This window comes from Scleropages formosus, chromosome 19, assembly GCF_900964775.1.
Source record: "Scleropages formosus chromosome 19, fSclFor1.1, whole genome shotgun sequence".
Lineage (NCBI taxonomy): Eukaryota > Metazoa > Chordata > Actinopteri > Osteoglossiformes > Osteoglossidae > Scleropages > Scleropages formosus.
Genome location: NC_041824.1, coordinates 11,333,582 through 11,356,306, shown reverse-complemented (window position 1 = coordinate 11,356,306; position 22,725 = coordinate 11,333,582). Strand labels below are relative to the sequence as shown.

Sequence of the window (22,725 nt, the reverse complement as noted above, 5' to 3'; positions counted from 1 at the left end):
TGATGAACAAGAAGTTTAAAGTTTTATTTGATCTGGATCCAGCTTTAGGTTGTTATTTTTTGTTGGATGGGACGGTGGTGAGCACGTTATATTTAGGTTCCAGCGCTAACGGTGTGTGTGTGTGTGTGTGTGTGTGTGTGTGTCATTAAAAAAAAAAAAAAAAACTATTGGCAAATAAAGATGATTACAGAATGAATAATAAAACCATAATGCATAATGGTTTTATATTAAAAAAAATGAGGTATTTGATTGCTAGTCTTGAGGTATAAAGCTTGAAGGCAATGTACGTTGAATTGGTTGCGGCCTTTGTTCTGAGAAAATGCAAATGTTTAAAATATTTTGACCTTGACGCATTGTTAATGATTAAAACTAAGAGGTGACATTTTTGCTTCAGTGTCATAAGTAGAAATAAAGCTAGTAGTTAGTCTGAAGGATCTTGTATTGAAACACAAAAACAAGAATCTGTCACCAGTCACTTTTCCACTGTGGGAGTTACTTAGCAGGAAAAATTGCAAAATTTCCACACATACCAGCCTTACTGTTTTCCTTGTTCCGACAATGTATTCACGTTATTTCATAATGTACCTTACACATTGCCGTATTTATATCTGTGCCTTAACTCTTTAAGTTGGTTGTTAATTATTACTTTCAGCTTATTCCAGAAATTTTATGGTTTTGGTTGTGAATTTAGATTTGGTAGAAAGTTTTTAAATTTTCTTTTCAGTAGACATTTGAAGATAACAGGAGAAATGCTTTTGTTGCTCAGAGTGATTGGTAATTAGATATTTACGTTTGGAACAATACGGTGTTCAGAAAAACATTTTTTCAGCAGTATATAGAGGCTTGGTGTACCCCCATTGTTCTAATAGTTAAAATTGTCACCTTTATTTAAAATAATACTTTTTTTTTTACTCACAACTACATCCTTTTCTTTTGAGTTGCATGGATGATCACACTGGAAGTTGCTTTTCTCTCCATAAACCACCTTTGCTCAGCATTCTGAACCATGCATGTGTGTGTGAGAAGAGAAGTGTGTCTCTCTCAGCCAGCTTTTCTTGTTGTTACTTCTGCCACAGCTTCCTGCATTGTCTTTACAATCGTTCTTTAAAATGCTGAAAACACAACCGCAACGAAATGGCCATGTGCGATAGCCTCACTTTCTGTTATTTGTGGGATATTTGTATATATTTTTATCATCTTATGAAAATAAATACAGCTAGCCTATCAGAATACTTGGCTTTCACTGCTTTTTCCCCACTTTTTTTTTTTTTTTTTTTTTTTTTGTGCGCGTTGTTCCTTCAGTTCCTGTGCGTGGTATTTATTAAGTGTTCATGAAAGACAACCCCGATGGTGCTTCGGTAAGTTGGCTGTGCTCTGCTGTTCACCAACGGTCTATGAAGAAGAGTCTTGGAGAAGACAAGGTGGCTATTTTTTGCCCTTGGAGGAGGATATGACTGCAGTTCCGCTCAGCAAGTACTACATCAGTGTGTGCGAGCAGGTGAACGTCACAGAAAGGGGTAACGAGCAAAAGTGTGAATGAAGGAGGTAAAATGTTAAAGGGGGAAGAAATTGTATGAATTTCCTTTATTTGCTGAACTTACCCATGCGGGTTTGTGGTGACAGTTGTATAGGAGTAAGGCCTTGGGAGCAGCATCAAGGGTTAGTGGTGCCACATGTGTCGTGTGAGCCTCTGTTTGCCAGCAATGTCTATCAAATGTCATTTGTTTATGCTGATTTATATATCCACTTTGCTGTTGGGTGATGAATGCTTGCATCTTTGTGTATTAATATTCGCTTTTGCTGGTTTAGTATGGAAAAGGAGGAGGGGGGAAAAAAAAAAAAAAAAACAGAAATTACCCAGCTGCCACTTGGATCCAGGATTCCTCAGCTTTTTGAATGACCTTAAGGCCCACACCTGCTGGCACCCCTTCCACTGCATCAAGAACCTGTCTGCATCCACATGTTTTTCCTTCCATGCACTGAAGATTAAAATGATCTGTAACAGCACCTGATGGAAGCTGGCATTTGAGCTTCACCTGAGCTGCTGCAGTGAGTACCGCATGAGGAAATGAGTTTGTAACCTGAAAGTTGACAGTTTCAGCCACAGTTTTTGATACTGCTGCTTTTACCGTGACTGTGATATTTACACTTAGAGGCTTGTGGAAGAGGCTGCTTGGGAATCCTGGACCCAAGTGGCAATTGGGTAATTTGCATATGTATTTTTCCCAGTAAAAATACCAAGATGTATAAATGCTTGATTTTTCCACATATTAATTTTGTGCTGAGAATTTTTTTTTTTTTTTTTGGTCCTTCAATGTCTAAATTTAAAGGAAATTTCACATTTACATGTTCTATTTGGACTATAGATAACTACAAGAAAAGGCCAAAAAAGTAAGCTATCTCTTCTGCTTTAGAAAATATGATATACTCTATGAAAGAAACATTGTATTTATATATCTTCTGACAGTATAGTTGCTGCACAGACACGTAATCTATAATTTTATAATAATTAGTGGTTCAGAACTGACTGGCCCTGATAATCCTGGGTTAAATCAATCAATTTATTTAAATAAAAGTAAATCACCTTCAAAACACAGAATGAAGACGACAAGGATTAGTTCTGTTTTTTTTTTTTTTTTTTTTTTTTTTTTTTTTTGGTGTCCTGATTACAAAAAAGAACTTATGCAAAAGTTTTTGTTAGACAGACAATCCACTAAGACTGATGGAAAACTGGAAAAAATAGTAATTCCTCCAACACTGCTCCAGGCATGTGGCTTTTTAAAATTCACTTGTGCTGTTACGTCTTTGCAGGAACCCACACAGTTATTGTGCAGCTGTCATGCAACAATTTAAGTTTTGAATGTGAAACAAGAAGGTCTCAGCAATAATATAGACAAAATCATAGTACAGTGAAAAGTTGCAGTTGTCATTGCATATTATTGTATTGCATTTAAATATGGTATACCCAGAGATATGAGACACGTAAGAGACCGTAGCTTACCATTGGGGCTGCTTCAGCCAAAGACTGTGGTCGCAGCCAAAAGCACTAAACCAGCTGAATGGGCCGTTCTGATTCTCCAAGTACCCAAAACTCCAGGTACCCACTGTTATTCACATTTTATACCTGCATGACCGACCAGGTGACCAGAACCCTGCTGGATGTCAAAAATGACTTGGTAAGAGCTAGACCTATAAGTAACGCACCATGCTTTCAGTGTGGGAATCTTATAAAATGGGGATTTAACTATGGCTTACCCTTTATGGATAATCTGCAAATGTTTCCAGGAAAACTGGGTTCAACTGAGGTAATTAATCTAAAAGGCATATGATCACATGGCACGTCTTTCCTACTAATTTGTTTTTCGTAAAGCTCCTAAACTTACTAAACCTTTTTTGTTCCTGTTCCACATTCCGTTCAAAGTGAAAATAACTGTTTTGAAACATGGGTGGTGGGATGTGCAGCTCTGCTGCCTCATAGTAGCTGAGTTGTTTTAACCACAACCCTGACATGGATGAGTGGTTAACAGTAGTGAGTGACTAACTGTAAAAACAAAATAATTAGTCACAAGACCAGGACAATTTAAAAATGTAAAAGTAAAGCTCCGTATCCAATAACCTCTTTTTTTGATGTGTTAAATTTCTTTTCCAAGTTCTACACTATTCACTGTTGACATTTATGCCCCATTTTCAGTAGAATTCTTTTATGCACCAGACAAGAAGCTTTGCCCTCTTCTCATTGTAAGGTGTTTAATATTCAAATTAAAAGAGGTAATTGGTTTGAACTTGTATGAGCTGCCTTGTACTATTTCCCTGGAACAGGTTAGTCATGGTTATACAGAAACAGGTTTTACCACTGTAGTCACAGCTTTAAAGTTATGTTTGTTTTACTTTTCTTTATTTTTAATGTCTTTATTCTCTTTCTTTTTATAATGAGTTATCTTTAAACAAAACTGGATGATCAGTTACAGATTTACGTATTTGTACACGGTTTTACTTTAAGATTCTGAAAAAAAGTGACTTACAGTTTTACATAACATACTAAGATTGAAGTGGGGGCGCCGTGACGCAGTGGGTTTGACCGGGTCCTGCTCTCTGGTGGGCCTGGGGTTTGAGTTCCGCTTGTGGTGCCATGCTATGGACTGGCATCCTGTCTAGGGTGTGTCCCTTCCCCCCTCCACTCTGTGTTGCCGGGTTAGGCTTCAGTTTGTCTCGACCCTGCTTGGGACAAGCGGTTTCAGACTGTGTGTGTGTGTGTGTGTGTGTGTGTGTGTGTGTGTGTGTGTGTGTGTGTGTGTGCGCTAAGATTGAAAAAAAGGGAAAAAGAAAAAAAAAAAAAAAAAACCAAATGATAACTTCAGAATTCTGATTAATATTAGATTCTAGCAAAGACTGCCATTTATGTGTAATTTGCAAGGCACTAAATTTATCCTATGTGAATAGTTATATATAAGCAGTCCCATAAAATACACTCTTTTCACAAAAAGTTGTTTTCCATTTCGTAATACTGTGGGCCTCAAAATGAGAGTTAGATATTCCAGTTATTTAAGTGTCCATGAACACAAGCTGTAACTTGCGAGTTTAACATGATTAGTATTTTCCCTTCGGGTTGACACGACAATGATAATGCGGAAGGACAAGTGTGGGACAGGAGCATTGTGAATTCATCCTCGGAATGAAATTAATTTCAATGCTAACCTAAGGGTTGGGAGTTCCTATGTTAATTTCTTTTATGTTTGTGTGAGAGCAGACTAGTGAAAAACTATACTATATGGATATATGAGAGCAACACAACTAAGGAGGGTTAATGACATACCTCCTCTGATATGCTACTTTGTGGGTTTTGTCACCTGATGTCCCTATTTGGCAAACTCTACCCATAGCTAGAAGTAGGGGTTCAGTTGTTTTTAGGGGTAGCTATGAACACCACTAAGGAGTAGAGCTGGGCTACGTTACCTAAACAAGGTGGTGTGGATTTAAACCCAGACTTTTGCTGTATTCAGCCTAGCAATTTAGCAGTGAGCTTCTTGGGAGCACAGCCATTTTTATGATTTCACAGATTTGAATGTAATTATTACTAACTTCAGTATTTTCAATTCTTCCTATGCTTGTTTTAGCTCTTCACTTTGCAAATTTAAGCACTTTAAGTGATGGCCCTGTCTGTTTTCAAAGAATCTTAAAATATGTAACACATAATAAAATTGAACTGTAAACTTTATTTGCTTAATACAAAATATACAAGGAACACAGCAAACAAAATTACTTTTCCCCAGACACATCCTTATATAGCATATAGCTTTGAAGCAATTACAAAAATGTTTAAAAAGCAAATTTGTATTAATTTATTACAAACTAATAATAAACAGCAATTGATTACTTGTCTGTTCCAAGTTATGTAAATACAAATGTTTAAATGTATTATCATTTTATAATTCTATTAACTTGGTAAATGTGAGCTCTATATTTATGTCCTATTAGTTCTGCCTGACTTTACAAACCTGTTTTATAACTTATACAACAGGCCAAATGCGGTTAGTATTAGTAATTATGTTTTATAGAAAGAGCTGGAGATAAGAGATAAGAAATAATAGGAAATGAGAAATGTTGCAATAGAAGCATTTGTTTTCCCAAATGAAAATTAATAATCATGCATAAAAACTTCTTGACAGTCATACTGATTAAAAAAAAAAAAAAAAAAAAAATCAAACATTTCATCTTTGTACTCATGTTGTCTGTATCATGTTTCCTTTGACGTGGTCTATGAACAAAGGGCAGAGAAAGGCAAGACACAGCAGAACTGTGAATATGTCAGTACAATAAAAGATTTTATCCTGGCTTTACTCAGGCATTGTGTGTCACTATGGGAAGCCACTCCATTAAACATCATAAACAAACATCACCGTGTTCTCTGGAGCGCTATCAAGACTCATGATACCATGTAAGTTAACCTTTGACCCTCCTGCACATCCTGCCCTGTTTCCTTGACCCACCACTAGAAATAAAGGCACTGATCACTAAATAGAATTCATGAAATTGTTCCACCCATCCTGCAAATACCCGCATCCTCATGGCCAAGACTCACAGGATTTGCTTAAAAAGGTAAGGCCTAGCTAAAGATTGTGTTCCACTTGCCATTTCATGGCATTCTGCTGCTATATTCACGTCCTTTATTTAAGATTTTGCAAACAGTGGATCTCCACAAATACGGAATGTCTATAAAACAAAAAAAATGATAAAAATGCAAATTTCCTTTAAACTGAAATGTATCATCAACAATAATCTTAAAAGACACAATACTTTGTATTTCCTCAGCTGTCTATTGAAAGGAAAAAAAACATCCCTACACTTTTATTGCTGACTGCACCTCCGTGTAGGACTCACCAGCTTTTTATTTTTTGATTTTGTACGTTTGACACTCTCTCTGAGTTTTCTATCATCAGTTCCTTCCATATTTACTATCTGAGCACCAAAAGTCTCCTCTGACTGTTCGCTCTGTGATAGAGACATTTCACTCTTCTGTAAAGCTTCTGCAGGCTCTTCATATTCACGTTCATATTCCTGGTTAGACCTGGTATAAGCGTCATCTGACCCAGACCTTTCTATTTCTGTCTCTATTCTATTATCATGTTCTGCAAAATAAGGTGGATCTGCCTCACTAATTTGCAGAGAATCAGCTTTTATTTCCACAGTTTCAGTGTAGTGTGATCCAGACACTGACATTTCTTGGAATGTTTCTTCAGCCTGAGATCTCTGAGGTTTTTCAGTAAACTTGCTAGAACTTTCATACTGTTCTGGAAAGGAGGCAGATATTTCACTATCCATTGCAGTTAATGTAGTTAATCCTGATACATGTTTTCCAACAGCCTGACTGTAACCATCGTCGGACTCCTGAGAGGAATCTCTTTCCGTTTCACACCTTTGAATAGTCAACATCGAATTGTCTTCGATAATTTGATTAGAATCATTCTCGAAAGACTCTGTTATTTCCAGACACTCCACTTCAGTCCTTTGGTCATCCATCTTCATTCTTTGATAAGAAAGAACTTGACATCTTTCAGATTCCTCATCCTCTGAGCTAGACAGTTCTTTTTCTTCATCCCCTTCAATTACCTGATGAGAATCTTCTTGTACTACTGATTCGGCAGTTAATGTCATTAATCCTGATACATGTTTTCCAACAGTCTGACTGTAACCATCGTCAGACTCCTGAGAGGAATCTGTTTCTGTTTCACATCTTTGAATGGTCAACATCGAATTGTGTTCGATAATTTGGTTAGAATCATTCTGAGAAGACTCTGTTATTTCCAGATGCTCCACATCAGTCCTTTGTTCATCTGTCTTCACTCTTTGATAAGAAAGAACTTGACATCTTTCAAGTTCCTCATCCTCTGAGCTAGACAGTTCTTTTTCTTCATCCCCCTCAATTACCTGATGAGAATCTTCTTGCACTGCTGATTCGGCAGTTAATGTCATTAATCCTGATACATGTTTTCCAACAGTCTGACTGTAACCATCGTCAGACTCCTGAGAAGAATCTCTTTCCGTTTCACACCTTTGAATAGTCAACATCGAATTGTCTTCGATAATTTGATTAGAATCATTCTGAGAAGACTCTGTTATTTCCAGATGCTCCACTTCAGTCCTTTGCTCATCCATCTTCACTCTTTGATAAGAAAGAACTTGACATCTTTCAGATTCCTCATCCTCTGAGCTAGACAGTCCTATTTCTTCATCCCCTTCAATTACCTGATGAGAATCTTCTTGCACTGCTGATTCGGCAGTTAATGTCATTAATCCTGATACATGTTTTCCAACAGCCTGACTGTAACCATCGTCAGACTCCTGAGAGGAATCTGTTTCTGTTTCACATCTTTCAATAGTCAACATCGAATTGTCTTCGATAATTTGGTTAGAATCATTCTGAGAAGACTCTGTTATTTCCAGATGCTCCACTTCAGTCCTTCGCTCATCCATATTCACTCTTTGATAAGAAAGAACTTGACATCTTTCAGATTCCTCATCCTCTGAGCTAGACAGTCCTATTTCTTCATCCCCTTCAATTACCTGATGAGAATCTTCTTGCACTGCTGATTCGGCAGTTAATGTCATTAATCCTGATACATGTTTTCCAACAGCCTGACTGTAACCATCGTCAGACTCCTGAGAGGAATCTGTTTCTGTTTCACATCTTTCAATAGTCAACATCGAATTGTCTTCGATAATTTGGTTAGAATCATTCTGAGAAGACTCTGTTATTTCCAGATGCTCCACTTCAGTCCTTCGCTCATCCATATTCACTCTTTGATAAGAAAGAACTTGACATCTTTCAGATTCCTCATCCTCTGAGCTAGACAGTCCTTTTTCTTCATCCCCTTCAATTACCTGATGAGAATCTTCTTGTACTGCTGATTCTTCAGAATATTTTTCTTCTTCTTCTGAATCTGTGTTGGATAAGTCTCCTTGCTTTAAAATTCCTTTACTTATTGAGCTCTCAACCTCTGCTACCTGATCACAGCTGTCGTGAATGTCTGTCATGTCCACAATATATGAAACAGACACGTCTCTCTCCAAAATTTGGTCAGGAATGACAAGGCTCTCCAAAAGATCAGTTTCTTCTGAAATACGTAGTTCGTTGGAAGATCCAGATGATTCATTCTCTTGAAAAGATCTTTGGTTTAATCCTGACACATGTTCCTTAAAAATCATGTCATAAGTAATGTCAGTTTTCTCACTGTCAGCATTATGTGAAACATAGTCTGATGTGTTGTCCTCAAGAGATTGCATTGAAATTCCTTTAATTTTTCCCCAAGAATCTTCTTCCATTGCTTGGGAAGAACAAATATGCATTGCATGGTTGGAAGTAATTCCTGCTTCATCCATTTCCTCGTCATGTGATATAGTCAGTTTTTCCTCATCCATTTTTCTTTGAATCACTTCAGTTGTATCTTCTTCCACTATATTCTCTGAACAACTGCTACTCTCAGCAGAATTTTGATCTTGCCAAGATAATTCAGCTTCCAGCAATGGTTTTTTGTGTACATGATGTATGTTTTCTCCCACTATTGTGCTTGCAGTAGTTTGGTCCCCACTTTTTGAAGTACACAACTCAACGTTTTGAGAAGTTATTGATGTTAACTCTGAGCTGTTTTCTTCCTCGTTCTGGTGAACATAAACTTCTGCATTTATGACTTTTGTGTCCTGTATTTCAACACTTGACACATCCATTTTTATTTTATGACAAAAAACATTACTGTCTTCAAGCTCATCAGTCTCTGAGTTATATGCCTCCATGTCCCCATCATCTTCAGTTGCTTCATAAGCATCTTCCTTTGATTTTGGTAGCTCTTCAGATTGTGCACTGGATAATACTTCTTCGTCCAACATTCCCTGAGTTTTTGATCCACTTTCCTCCTCTGACTGAAAATAGGAACTATCCGGATCTGTAATCACATCTGTAATATCCACTTCCAAGCTTTTATCAGAGACATCAGGCTTTTTCAAACAGTTTGTTTCAAGTAGTTCAAATCCTGCTCTCTCTTCTTCGTTTATTTGGGGAGAACTAAATTCAGATTCTGAATTATCTAGACTTTTGTTGCATGAATTAAGTAGTTCATCTTCAAAAGCTTCTTGTACTAACTTTGACACATGTTCTGCTGCAATCAGGTGAGAATCACTATGCACATTTAAATTTTCAATATTCTGGGATACTGGCTCAGGTATGTTTTCATCTGCCTTCTGAGAAGCAACGCTTACAGTATTGCAAGAACTCATTTCAATCTCAGTCAATTTCTGATCAGGTGATGAAGACAGTTTCACATTCCCTGTAGTGTTCTGGGTCAGTGCTAGCACATTTTGATCCAACATTTCACTAACTTGACTTTCTGCTTCATGCATTGGTGTGGTTAATTCCAATATGTCTTCATCATTCTGCTCAGTTTCCTCATACTTCTGCACTTGAATGACATGCTGCAGTTCAGAGGGTTTTTCTATCTGCGGAATGTCTTGAGATATCCAAGATTGTTCTGTCTCATACACATGGCATACACTCCCCTGACCCTCCTCTTGCATGACATCCATTTCCCTCCTATCTTGCAGTCTATTTTCTGTGTTGCTCATGTCGATCACAAAGTTTGTGCTCACTGGACTTTCCTGCAGTATTTGCACAGCACCATTTGGTCTGTCCACTAGTAGAATATTCTCAGAAAAAAATCCACCAGTACTTTTAGCTCCTGGAGTTAACCCCAGTGTAATGTCTTGTACAATAGGCCTTTCCACAAGAACTACTTGCTGTGGTACAAGGTCGTCTGGCCTTTGCAGAGATCCTTGCTGCATCAGCAGTGGATGCTGCAGAACCTGTCCAGTCCCTGATTGTCCCTCAACCAGCAAAACATTATGTGGTTCTGGCAGAATGTTTGTATTAGGAAGGCTTTGGTTGAGTGCAACATTGCCCTGTTGCATTACCAGATCTGAACTATTTCTCTCAGCTAAGATCACATTCTCACTCATACTAAAGGTTCCCTGCTGTACAAAAAACACACCACCATGATCATTAGATCCAACCAACACATTTTTCTCCTTCACTGCTAGATTTTCTGAGCCAGTAACATCATCTACCACATACACAGTCTGCAATTTTGGAACTGAGGGCAGTTCTGAGACCAACACAGTGTTGTGAACCTGAGGCTCCAGGATGTACTGAGTAGTTTGTAACACAGGAGCTGTACCGTAGTACACAGGTTGTTGAATGAGATATGGCTGACATGGAAGAATCACCTGTTTCTGGATATGCATATTGGCAAAGGTAGCAGAACAGCTGGTCTCTGCAACTTTTTCAACAGGGTTTGACAGAGGTGAGCTTACAGTGCTGTGATGCATTGTACCTACAGTCACCCCACTTCCTCTGCTGATCTCAGTGTGGGTCATCACAGTGCTTTGTTTGTCAGTGGGCTTTGGTGAATATATGAAAACTTCAGCTTCATCTTCTGTGCCTTGACAGATCTGTGCTAAGGTCATGAACTTGGGATCCAAGTCGTTCAAGAAGTCGAGGTTGTTGTCTGATTCACTGAGGCTACAACAACCAATCGATCCCATGGGGGAGTCGACACCTTCATAATCATAGGTTATAAAGCTGTCTAAATGGGACTCAGCTCCTGCTGCACAGCTTGCCTTCTACAACAACAATAAAGACAAAGAATACACTCAAATTTAGCATATATTATTTCAAGCATGAAATAGTATTGTGCTGACATTGGGGCTATTGTGTTGTGATGTGTAGAGACTTGAAATTTATGACATTGAAGTTTGAGAATGGTAGATATTTGGCTTTGATGAATTCTCAATTAGGGGGTGTGGTGGCGCAGTGGGTTGGACCTGGTCCTGCTCTCTGGTGGGTCTGGGGTTCAAGTCCTGCTTGGGGTGCCTTGTGATGGACTGGCGTCCCATCCTGGGTGTGTCCCCCCCCCTCCAGCCTTACACCCTGTGTTGCTGGGTTAGGCTCCGGCTCCCTGCGACCCCGTATGGGACAAGCGGTTCAGACCGTGTGTGAATTCTCAATTATTGTATAAACAATGTTTTGCTTTATGTTACTGCCAATTGTTGGTTACTTTGTTTTATAAGGGTAGTAGTTGTTCATTACTAATAGTTTTGCAAAGGATTTTTGTAACCCTTTAATTCCTAAATATGGGCGAAAAGAAATTAAACTCCTGAAAATCCAGACAGTCATTCTCTGCTTAGACACTCCCTGAACCTGGAATACCCTGGGGTGCCACAATAATATTCATGACTGATAAGTACAGTAGTTGTACCAGGACTCACACATGTTGTAAAGCATGTGTGACAGGTAAGTAACAAGCAATGTTAGTAAAAATCTACTTGATTGTCATTCCACCTATAGGTGAGTTACACACAGCGGTGGTGGTAGTACCCCTGGGCAAGGTCCGTCCACCAGGTCCGAACCCCCCGCCCCAGACGGGGCACGGGAGCCTAACCCAGCACACATGGCGTAAGGCCAGAGAGGGAGGGGACACACCCAGGACGGGACACCAGTCCATCGCAAGGCACCCCAAGCAGGACTCAAACCCCAGACCAACCAAAGAGCAGGACCCAGACCAACCCACTGCACCACCGCACCCCCATGAGTTACACACAGAGGGGAACAAAATTTCGTTATGATGGCCTATCAAATGATTTACTCACCTGTAAATAGTACTCTTTCAGAAAGGCTTCTGGGAGAGTGATTTCAGCATATATGTCTCCACTGAGGTCCACAATCTCAGAAGGAAAGGCACCAGTGCTTACATATTTCCACTTTGTTGAGTCTCGCCTAACAGCAAAATCAGTGTCTGTAGGTCCTTTCTTGAATGAGTCATGCTGTCCTGTATGGTACATGTCCACAGGGCTGCATGTTCTTACTGCTGATGTTTTACTAAAGCAATCTGTAAAGACTTGCTTGGTGGGTATCGACACTGGGGAACTCAGTAGTGGGACCTCCTGAAAACACCAAAGTGATTCCTGAATTAGCTTTTTTGCAAAAGTTTAAAATTATTTAAAATGTTAAATTCAGACTGTAAAATTTTCTGAATTCTCTTTTAAGCAATTTAAACTATTAAATAAACATAAAAGTCAGGAAAAAAACTATGTAAAATAATGTATATAGTTTGTTGGACGCTACAAGTCCTTGATGTGTTCAGTAGCTTGTACTGAGTATTAGTCGAAAGTTCAACTGCATCACTATAAATGGTTATTGCTAGCCTTCCGAGAATTTACTGCATCCCTAGCGGTCCTGTATTTCTTAGCCATCCTGCCATTGTTGTTGTGAAGATTTGTGCTGCTTTGTACTTACTAATGCAGTATAAAATGTTATTACTAGCCTACCTCCTTATTTCACGCATTGTATAAAATTTAGTCTAACTAAGAAATTGATAAATTCATCTTGAGCGCCAGTCACATTCATAGGATAAAGATTTGTTGTGTTAATGGCCTGTTTCTTTATATAAAAATATATGCAATGTGCTCTGAAGAGTTTATAGCAAGTCTGAGATTACCTTGTCTTCCCCCATGCCTTCTGTATGGTATGCCATCAAATAGTCTTTAGTATCAAAGGGCATGTCAGCAAAATCCCCCACAATCACATCGTCATCAGAACCTCGGCATGTGCAAAACAGCAGCAGAAGGGGCACCACTGCAGACATGGGGAGAAAATTACCTTTACTGTGCAGTTTCTCTGGTGATTAATAAAGTTATCTATCTATCTATCTATCTATCTATCTATCTATACACATTTTGTTTATGTTGCTCAATTTCAAAATAAATGACTTCATCTTCTAATACTTAATGTTTACCATCAGTAGCAATAGCCTCAGAATATATCACTTGCTTCATGCAACTGTGTCTTAAAGGAGTCTTTTCATACTCACATAATAATAAAAAAAGGCCTAGCAGTAGGATTCCAATGCCTGGGAATGAAAACTTGGCAGAAGACCTCTGTGCTCCTCTGAGGGTGCAGGATCCCTCCTCCTTACAGGTGCAGACATCCAGCTGAAGGACCTGTTTGTCAGGGCAGGCTATACCTTGGTGATCTTTGATTTCCAGTGTGACTTTAAAGGAGCCAGGCCACAGGCTACCATGTGGTTTCAAAATGGCACTGGTGCCTGCAAGGGAACAGGTGGAAGCAGCAACATTCTTGTGAGAAGTTTTGCTCCATAAACATCACTTAGATATGATAATTCTATGTATAAAAACTGGTATCATCATAACTTGTATGCAGTTGTGTGAATTATGGTTCTTTAAGGGCCTGTTATAGATGTGTCCAGGTAAAACATCAAAACTTCTCTAAGAGAAGAGCTTTATAGATTTTTAGACTTTATATATCAATCCATCCATCCTTCCATTCATTGTCAATAACTGCTGGTCTAAAAGCCTGTGTTGTAGTGGTCAGTCTGGAGCCCATCCTAGAAGAACATAGTGTGAGGCAGGGTGTACCCTGGACAAGATTGCATACTCATTTGCCCACACATGAACACACTAAGGACCATTTACAGTCACTGATTCACTAGAAAAGCATCTTTGGACTGTGAAACTCAACCCAGACAAACATGCGGGAAACATACAAATGCCACACAGACTGAGCCTGATTGAAACCCATGTTTGAGCTCCCCCCTAAAGAGGTGATTGTTTTCTGGTAATCAATAAACTATTCCTTACCATTATAAGGCTCCACTTCCCACTTTCCACTTGTATCTTCTGGTATGATCATGAATTCAAAAGGGGCACTATTAGGGTTCAAATCCTCATCAACTGCTGTGATGTTAACACGGTGTTCACCAGAGCAGAGGGACTGGTATTTGCTGGTCAGTTGAGGACAGTGATCATTGGCATCCTCCACCTGGAGAGCAATGGTACCTGTGGCTGTCCTGGATGGCAGATCTGAAAGAAATAATAATTAACTAAAATAACCAGTCTTAAGTGTGAGTATATAAAATGCTTAATGTTAATGAGAACAAATGATTCTTAGTTTGCTGTCTCCAAAGATGGTCCTGTCTAATTTTTGAGAAAAAATTGTAATAAGTGTTATATTGTGTGACCATCACACCATTTATTTACTTTGTTAATACCTTCAGTCATACAGATGATTTTCGCATAGTACGTTCCATTTGTCAGGAACTTCGACTCCCGGTCTGGATGTTTGTTAAGCTTGATTTCTGCAGTCTTTTCATCAATTGAGATCCAGTTGTCAGGGTCATAGACCTTAGCATACCTGTATTTTAATCACAATTACAAACATTAAAGTACGTTTCATATGAGGAAACGGCCCTTCTTGCATATACTTCCCAGTGGTCTGTGTTAGGGTTATTTTTTGTGCTGAAACTATTTTTTTAGTTGTTAAGAAGCAGAAGCACACACCTAACATTTTCTGCAGGCTTTCCTGTGTCCCCATCAGTAGCCGGAAACTTTGCGATCACACTGGAGACTTTTAGATCTTTGGGATCTTCGGAAATTGGGATGGGCTTTACCTTTGGATTAAATCCTGGACCATCAGGAAGGTTTTTTACATTGATCTTAACAGTGTAGCTTTTACTACCAGGTCCAGTACTGCCGGGCCTCACGATACCACTGGTTCCTGCCCCAGCACCTCCACCTGCCCCAGCACCTCCACCTGTCCCAGCACCTCCACCTGCCCCAGCCCCACCCCCTGCTCCTGCCCCTCCTCCCATTCCTGCTCCAGCTTCTGCTCCTGCTGCATCAGCAACATGGAAAGGTGCCACATTTCGCACCGCAATTCCCAGCTCAAGTTCGTTGACTGTCTCATAATCCACTGGCTTCAGAGTTACAATCATGTGAAAAGAAAAGGGACAAAGAAACATCATCGTACATTCAGAGTATGCTATAAAACAGTCTTTCTGAACTACATCCACATGCAAATATTAATATTATTTACCTTATTAAGAACTAACATCCCTTCATTGGTCTTGGGGTCTGTTTCAATACTAAAGATGCCATCCTCGTTTCCTGACACTATTTCAAACATGGCCAGCCAGTTGTCAGTGTTTTCTAAATCATTGTCCAAGACCTTCATTCTCAGCACTTCCACATTGGCTGTGTTCTCATCTATGGTGGCTTCATACTGAAAGACACACATGGGAAATTTAGATGTTATGAAACATAGAAAAAGTGTAACGGCTTTTAAGACATTTAATATGTTATTACCTTACCTTATCTTTCTCTAGGGTTGGTACATTGTCATTGATGTCCAGGATTTTCACCTCAACTGTTCCTGTGCCTGAGTTGCCATTTGATGCCCCATCCATGTCCACACCTTTTACAATTAAAGTATAGGAGCTGTGTCTCTGAACAGATTAAAACAATGGAAACGTTTCATTACAAAGAATTGCGGACATTGGCGCAGCTCTAAAAAAATTCAGTTTTCCTTGAATATTTAACTGGTATACTTTTGCCTTTGGATGCAAGATCTGATAAACTGAGAACTTTGTGTCTGTTTCAATTTATAAAGATTCACACCCTGAGATATGTACAGACTGTCATACTGTCAAGCTTACTTCTCTGTCAAGGGAAGGTTCTTTAATATAAAGTTTTCCTGTTGCCTCCTCTAAATGAAACATCTGTCCAATATCCGGTGGCTGCTGTTCCACGATACTGTATGCAATCTTTGTGTGGAGGGTTCCTGGTTCATCTGCATCAGTGGCATTCACTTGCATAACAAAGGTACCTTGAATTTCACAGGGAAATCTTTCATCAGCATGAAAAATCTCTTGCATATAAGACTTCATATTCTTAATCTTTACTGAGATTTGTTATAATTTTTACATATTTTTCTTTTAAATGACCTGTTATGTGTTCCAGTAAAATACAAGTTTCAAAACATGCCTGGTTTGCTCGATTCGGCGACTGCTCCAGAAAATTTTGTAAATTCTGGAGGGTTGTCATTTTCATCTTCAACATCAATGTACAGTTCAAGCTTGTTTTCTGCTACTGTTCCATTAAGGAATTTAGCTACACCTTCAAGCTGAAAGGAACAGATAGCGTTTAATAAGGTCAAAAATCAATAAACACAATGATTGCATGATAGTTCATACGTACAAAGGCCAGGAACTGTACTTACATTGTACTTTGGAATATCCTCCCTGTCTAAAATTCTAGTAATTCTTACAAAGCCAGTTGTTTCATCCACAATAAACACGTTTAAGGGATGCTTGTCTGCCCCAACTCCTCTCAAGGAGTACCTTAGCTTTGCATATTCACTCTTGTCTGATCGAATCTGAAATGCATGAGAAGAATATAATGTTTATAGCACTGTACCTATGTCACAGCACTTGTATGCTATATAGCTCAAGAGTGTGGTATATTGACCTGTTATTTAAGAACAAGCTGTATAAATGCAAGCTGGAACTACAGGAAGAGTTCAACTGCAATATAAGCTCAATAGTTATGATTAATTAGTAGTATTTGAAATTAATGGTTTAAGGGGATTCGTGTTTTATATATCTTTTAGTCATAATCAACACTGATGTAATTAGATGGTGCTTGGATCATGTGAACTATAAGTGCCATAATGTATGACACATTAGTCGTCAGTTTATGGATTCAGCCTTTGTGGCATCTATGCCAAAATATACGCTGCTGCAATTAGTTAGTCAAAAACTGAAATAAATATCTGTAAATAAGGGAAACAATACAGAGCAAGAATACTAAGAAAACAAGAATCTTGTACTGTGCAGGATGCATAATTTTTAAAGTATACCAAGTGCTGCTGTATTTTTCAAAATACCAAATTCTTTTCTAAAACTGCTGATTATGAAGAAAAATTCAGAAAAGGGTATGTCATACCTTGGCAATAAATTCTTTGTCTGTGAAATTTGCATTCTCAGGCAGCTTTATTGGGGGAACAATCCATTCTCTTTTCTTTCTCACACTCCTCATACATCGCTGGTCTTCAGCATTCCCTGAGCAGATCTCAACCAGGGAAAAGAAAATGAAAAGTCACATACAAAAGTACTAACATGCAAGAACAGTTTATAATAAGCCATTAAAACAGGTTGACAATTCACTGTGTCTGATTTATAATTTTTCTGTTTTATTAGTGGAGAAATTCAGGGTAAGTACAAAGCCATACCTTAAATAAAAACTAACAGTAATCATGACACTGTCTCAGTGAAAGTACAAGGGATTAATACAGTTGTATGGTTGTCTATTGAAGGGGATGCAGTGGTGCAGTGGGTTTGACCGAGTCCTGCTCTCTGGTAGGTCTGGGGTTTGAGTCCCACTTGGGGTGCCTTGCAACAGACTGGCATCCCGTCCTGGGTGTGCGTGTCCCCCCCAGCCCTATACCCTGTGTTGCCGGGTTAGGCTCTGGCTCCCTGCGACCCTGCATGGGGCAAGCAGTTTCAGATTGTGTGTGTGTGTGTTCTCTATTGTATCCACAGCATGTTTTTTTCAAAGAATCTGTGATGTTTACTGGCTTTTTTTGTTAACAATCTACATTCATATTGCTACCCATGTAAAAAATAAGTTTTGGATTGTTTGTAATTTTCATTATGTTGGATCTGTTTTGGTACATACAGTGGCCAGCAGAACTAAAATTTATATTCATTGTTTGAATGTGGCAGGGGGTGCGGTGGTGCAGTGGGTTGGACCGCAGTCCTGCTCTCCGGTGGGTCTGGAGTTCGAGTCCCGCTTGGGGTGCCTTGTGACGGACTGGCGTCCCGTCCTGGGTATGTCCCCTCCCCCTCCGGCCTTACGCCCTGTGTTGCCGGGTAGGCTCCGGTTCCCCGTGACCCCGTATGGGACAAGCGGTTCTGAAAATGTGTGTGTGTGTGTGTGTGTGTGTGTGTTTGAATGTGCAAAAAAAAGTACTCCTAAATTGTTGACAGTATTCAAAAGTTAGGTAAATTAGATAAATACACATTACAAAGTGTACTGTGTACTGGTAAGTAAATGCAAAATTCAAGCATTGATCATTATAGTGGGCAGTTGATGTTACCCCTAAACATAAACATAAAATGTTTTGCTTCTGTTTAAATGTTACTGATTTTCTCATTGTCATCAAACCGTCACTTTCTAAAATGATATAATATCGAAAAGACACGACATTTAATTTGTTTATGTGAACTGTGTATTTCTGACCATGTTACTTGCCTGTAATGTGTGCATACTTTGCCCTGCACGTAGGTAGAGAAGTGCAGAGAGAATCTTTGTCTTTATTTGGTTGCATAGTTTTTAAGTTTTCCTCATTCAGTTGTGACAACTGTTGGAATGCTTACAGGTCAAAAGCTACTTGCAAAGACATGTTTTTTTAAATGAACGATGCCTTGAGCTTGTCTCCTCCCCTAAATTTGGCTGCAGTTGCCAGGTTTAAGTTTTTTTTGCAGTAGCGACTTCCTTTTAAAGAAATCAAACACCTTAGTTTTCCATTCGAAGCATTTAAGTTTTCAGAGTATGTTAACAATGTTTTATTATAACTAAAAATGACATATCATCCTTATAAGTGCACACATTTTAAGTTGAAAACATACATTATCCCCCAAGCATGGTTTATTGTTTCCTTATCCACATACAGCAATTGGTAAATAGTAAAAATTTTGATTTTTGATACATAAAATAACAAAATATACTTCTTCAGAAACAAAACAAAGGAAAATAAAAGATAAAAAATTCAATATATTATAAACAGAACATTCAGAAAAGCTGTGAAGTAGCGTGGTCTTATACCCACTTCAGATGATACTGATTTTAACACTGATGTGCAACATTGATTTCACCCCCAACATTAATTAACAAATTGAACCGCAGATTTCTCAGGCTGTTAAATCCTAGAGAAACTGAAAATAGTGAATGCGCTCTCCGAATCATCCCTTTAGAGTCTGTTTTAAAAAAGTCAGTCCTTTAAAAACAAAGCCATGTCAAATAAGTTCAGACAAGTAAGCAAACCAGGTGCCACCAGCAGACTTACCATAAGCATTGCAAGAAGGAGCAGGCCAGTCCCCCCAGAACGAACGACAGCCATTCCAAGAAACCCTGCTGCAACTGCAGCTCTGCTCCTCCAACTCTTGTGCTCCCTGTATATCTAGCAGTGGAATGAAATCAATGCCGATACACTGGCTGTTAATATACTATAAGCAACCCATGCAGAAAGAGGAGGGAGTGTGTATGCCTTCTCAGTTCACACCCATATGCGTTGGGCATGTATGAGCCCCTCTCCTCTCTCCTCATAGCACCAAAACAGTACCCTTCTATTGCCAAGTTTTATTCTCTCTATTTTGGCATTATGTGTGCCTTATGTTTAGAAAACAAATCAGCAGACTTTCCATACTTTTCATGGAGAACAGTGAGTTAGTGAAAGATTCAATGGGCCAGTGAAGGAGGTCTTGCTGTAGTTGAAGAACTACTTGAATGGGTTGAACTGTACTGAAGAAATGGTTCTCGGTTTAAATCACAAGGGGATTATTTTAAATTCTTTTTCTAGATTTCTTAGGAAATGTCGTCAGCTGTATGAATAAGTTAAATTGCATCAAAAGTAAGATGCTGGAAAACTAGGGAAATATAAACACAGAATCTAGCTGTAGGATTAAATGTAGCACAGATCTGCTGGATGAAGTAAATCATGACAAACTTATTTTTATAATTTATTTAAATTATACTTTTAAAGAAATCAGAATGACAAAAGTATTTTTTTAAAGAATTGCTCAATAGCATAAGGTTTTTGGTGATAAAGAACAAAAAAAATTCAGAATTCATAATATTTTTTTTACACTCCACTTGTTTAGACTTGCATGCTAGGTTGACAACATGTCTTTTTTATAAAAAAATATTAATTTAGACAGGCATGAACATGAGAACAAATGCAGCCTGCTTGTAATGCCATGCTTACAGTAATCACTAGATAATGCAGGCACAGGAACTTAAGCGGAAACCTATCAAAATTACTGACAAGCTGTCTTCTTAAATTTAACAAGATATGTTGTAAATATAATTATTTGTATTATGTTCAATGAACTGTGTCTATAGAGGGTGTAATTTCCCTTCACAAACCAAAGAGCATCAGGCATTTGGTCAGTTTTTTCTGCGCGTGGGTGTGGTCCTGTGGATGGATAATCGCATGAGTGTGATTATGATTGACATCAAGGAGTTCCCATTATTCTGTATACTGAAACAGCACAGACACATCTGGCATGCATTGTCATACTTGTTATTTGTTCCTTATTTCTTCTTATTTGGCCTCTCCCTCTCACTCAGAACTGCTGAATATCTCTCTACATTCAAAAAGGGTCTCAAAACTCATCTCTTTGGGACTCACTTCTTAGCTGATCTCTTAAGAGTACGATAAATGTGTGTTTATGCTTAAAAAATTTGTGAGTAGAATTTGTTGAACTATGGATAAACCTTTATATGGGAACTTGTGTGATGTAAATGTTTATGTTTAATAATTCAGTGTTTAAAATTGGGGGGTGCGGTGGTGCAGTGGGTTTGGCTGGGGCCTGCTTTGTGGTGGGTCTGGGGTTTGGGTCCTGCTTGGGGTGCCTTGCAGCGGACCGTCCCGTCCTGGGTGTGTCTTCTCCCTTTTCAGCCTTGCGCCCCGTGTTGCTGGTTAGGCTCCGGCTCGCTGCGACAAGCGGTTGCACACACTGTGGGTTTTAAAAATTGTAGATTAATGGATGAACCTTTACGTAGCTATGCATGTGAAGTATACTGGTTCAACTGTACTTTAGAATCATATGTCTGTATCCAAGTCTGTCCTTCTACTCCAATGCAATGCACTCATTTTATTTTTCTCTCATATGTATGTTGCTTTGGAGAAAAGAGTCTGCTAAAAGAATAAATGTAAAGCTTTCATCTAAACTAGCTTCTCTTTTCACTCATTTGCACAAACTGGCTGTTAAATTGAAGACCGGAGCCCCTCCTTTGACTTAAACCAGCAGCTTCCTGGTTTTAAGCTCTTGTCTTTAACAACCACACCACCAGTTGTTTAGTTTGTGCAGCCACACACACACATACACCTGTTAGGTTGTTCTTCACCCGCCTGAGGTCTGGGCGTGTGTGACCCTGAACTGCCATTGTTGGAATTCATTCTATGTACATAAGAAATGGACAGAAATAACCTGTCAAGCACCTTCGGCTCACTGGTAAACACCTTTAACCATCTGCGATTACATTAATTCTAGAATTACACGTAAATACATTTGCTAGTATTTCTTAAATATCCGTAGGAGGATCTTGTGCTGAAGCAGTCTGTTGGTAATTCCAAAAAAGGTAAACACAAAAGAGAAAAATTTTTGATGCTCATAATATTTTGATTTTCATATTTTAAAAAGTTTATTTTAAAATAGTAATGTTCAACACTACACTGCAAAAGTTAAACACCTTTAAAATAACCGATCTGTGCTCCGCACATTTCTGCAGAACATAAAATGAAGGTTCTTAAGGTTGCAAATACCTCAATAGCTTTGAGGTAAAATACTGCACTAAATTCCTGTAAATCATATTAAACCACACTGTGCTGTAAAGGCAGTTTTTTCTCTGCTTGAAATGGCTCTGCAAAGAGTGTCGCTGCTTACCTGAGAGTAAAATACTTCCAGATAATCGTCGGAGAGAGCTATTCCATCATAAAAGCCTCCAGTGATGTTGATGTTGATGATCTCAGAATAAGAGCCACTGGCACTTCCATATTCGGACAGCCAAGCGTTTTGATTAATAATGTGATCACCACTGAGGAATACCATCTTGGGCGAGTCACAAAGGAGCGGCGACTTCGCTGGGAAATCCTGCTGTCCAAGGTGTTGTCCATTGAAGCAAATGAGATTTTCACAGTTTGACTGTTGATGATGGTCTGTTCGTCTCCCATTTCTGTACTAATACATGGGGATAGACTTGCTGGGACTTACTTCAAGGTAAAAAATAAGTAATTATGTAATTTTATTTTTTGTAAAATGTATACAAACAACAGAGGGGGTGTGGTGGTGCAGTGGGTTGGACCGGGTCCTGCTCTCTGGTGGGTCTGGGGTTCGAGTCCCGCTTGGGGTGCCTTGAGACGGACTGGCGTCCTGTCCTGGGTGTGTCCCACCCCCCTCCAGCCTTACTCCCTGAGTTGCCAGGTTAGGCTCTGGTTCCCTGCGACCCTGTATGGGACAAGCAGTTCAGAAAGTGTGTGTGTATACAAACAATGTAATCAAAAGAACAATAAAAAAAGTAGAAGTTCATTGAAATATTTCTCTACAT

At 38.9% G+C, this 22,725-nt stretch overlaps 1 protein-coding gene across 1 annotated transcript; it reads right to left on the bottom strand.

Moving 5' to 3' along the window:
* Positions 1–4,894: 4,894 nt before the first annotated feature.
* LOC108931689 (desmoglein-4-like) lies at positions 4,895–19,563 on the bottom strand. Its single transcript, XM_029246478.1, has 15 exons — positions 19,463–19,563; positions 17,341–17,466; positions 16,616–16,771; positions 16,381–16,519; positions 16,053–16,222; positions 15,708–15,842; positions 15,434–15,619; positions 14,899–15,314; positions 14,610–14,752; positions 14,200–14,421; positions 13,413–13,646; positions 13,041–13,177; positions 12,193–12,486; positions 9,249–11,166; positions 4,895–4,953 (listed from the first exon to the last, which is right to left on the bottom strand). The coding sequence occupies exons 1-15, from the start codon at positions 19,514–19,516 to the stop codon at positions 4,895–4,897; spliced, it is 4,389 nt and encodes a 1,462-aa protein (XP_029102311.1). The 5' UTR covers positions 19,517–19,563.
* Between the last annotated feature and the right edge of the window lie 3,162 nt (positions 19,564–22,725).

Excerpts from the sequence above, each read along its gene's own strand:
- LOC108931689 (XM_029246478.1), bottom strand. The coding sequence starts at position 19,516 with ATGGCTGTCGTTCGTTCTGGGGGGACTGGCCTGCTCCTTCTTGCAATG. Across the intron at positions 16,772-17,340 it reads ACAAAGAATTTATTGCCAAG|ATTCGATCAGACAAGAGTGA; the intron begins GTATGACATACC and ends CATGCATTTCAG. Across the intron at positions 14,422-14,609 it reads AATCATCTGTATGACTGAAG|ATCTGCCATCCAGGACAGCC; the intron begins GTATTAACAAAG and ends TATTTCTTTCAG.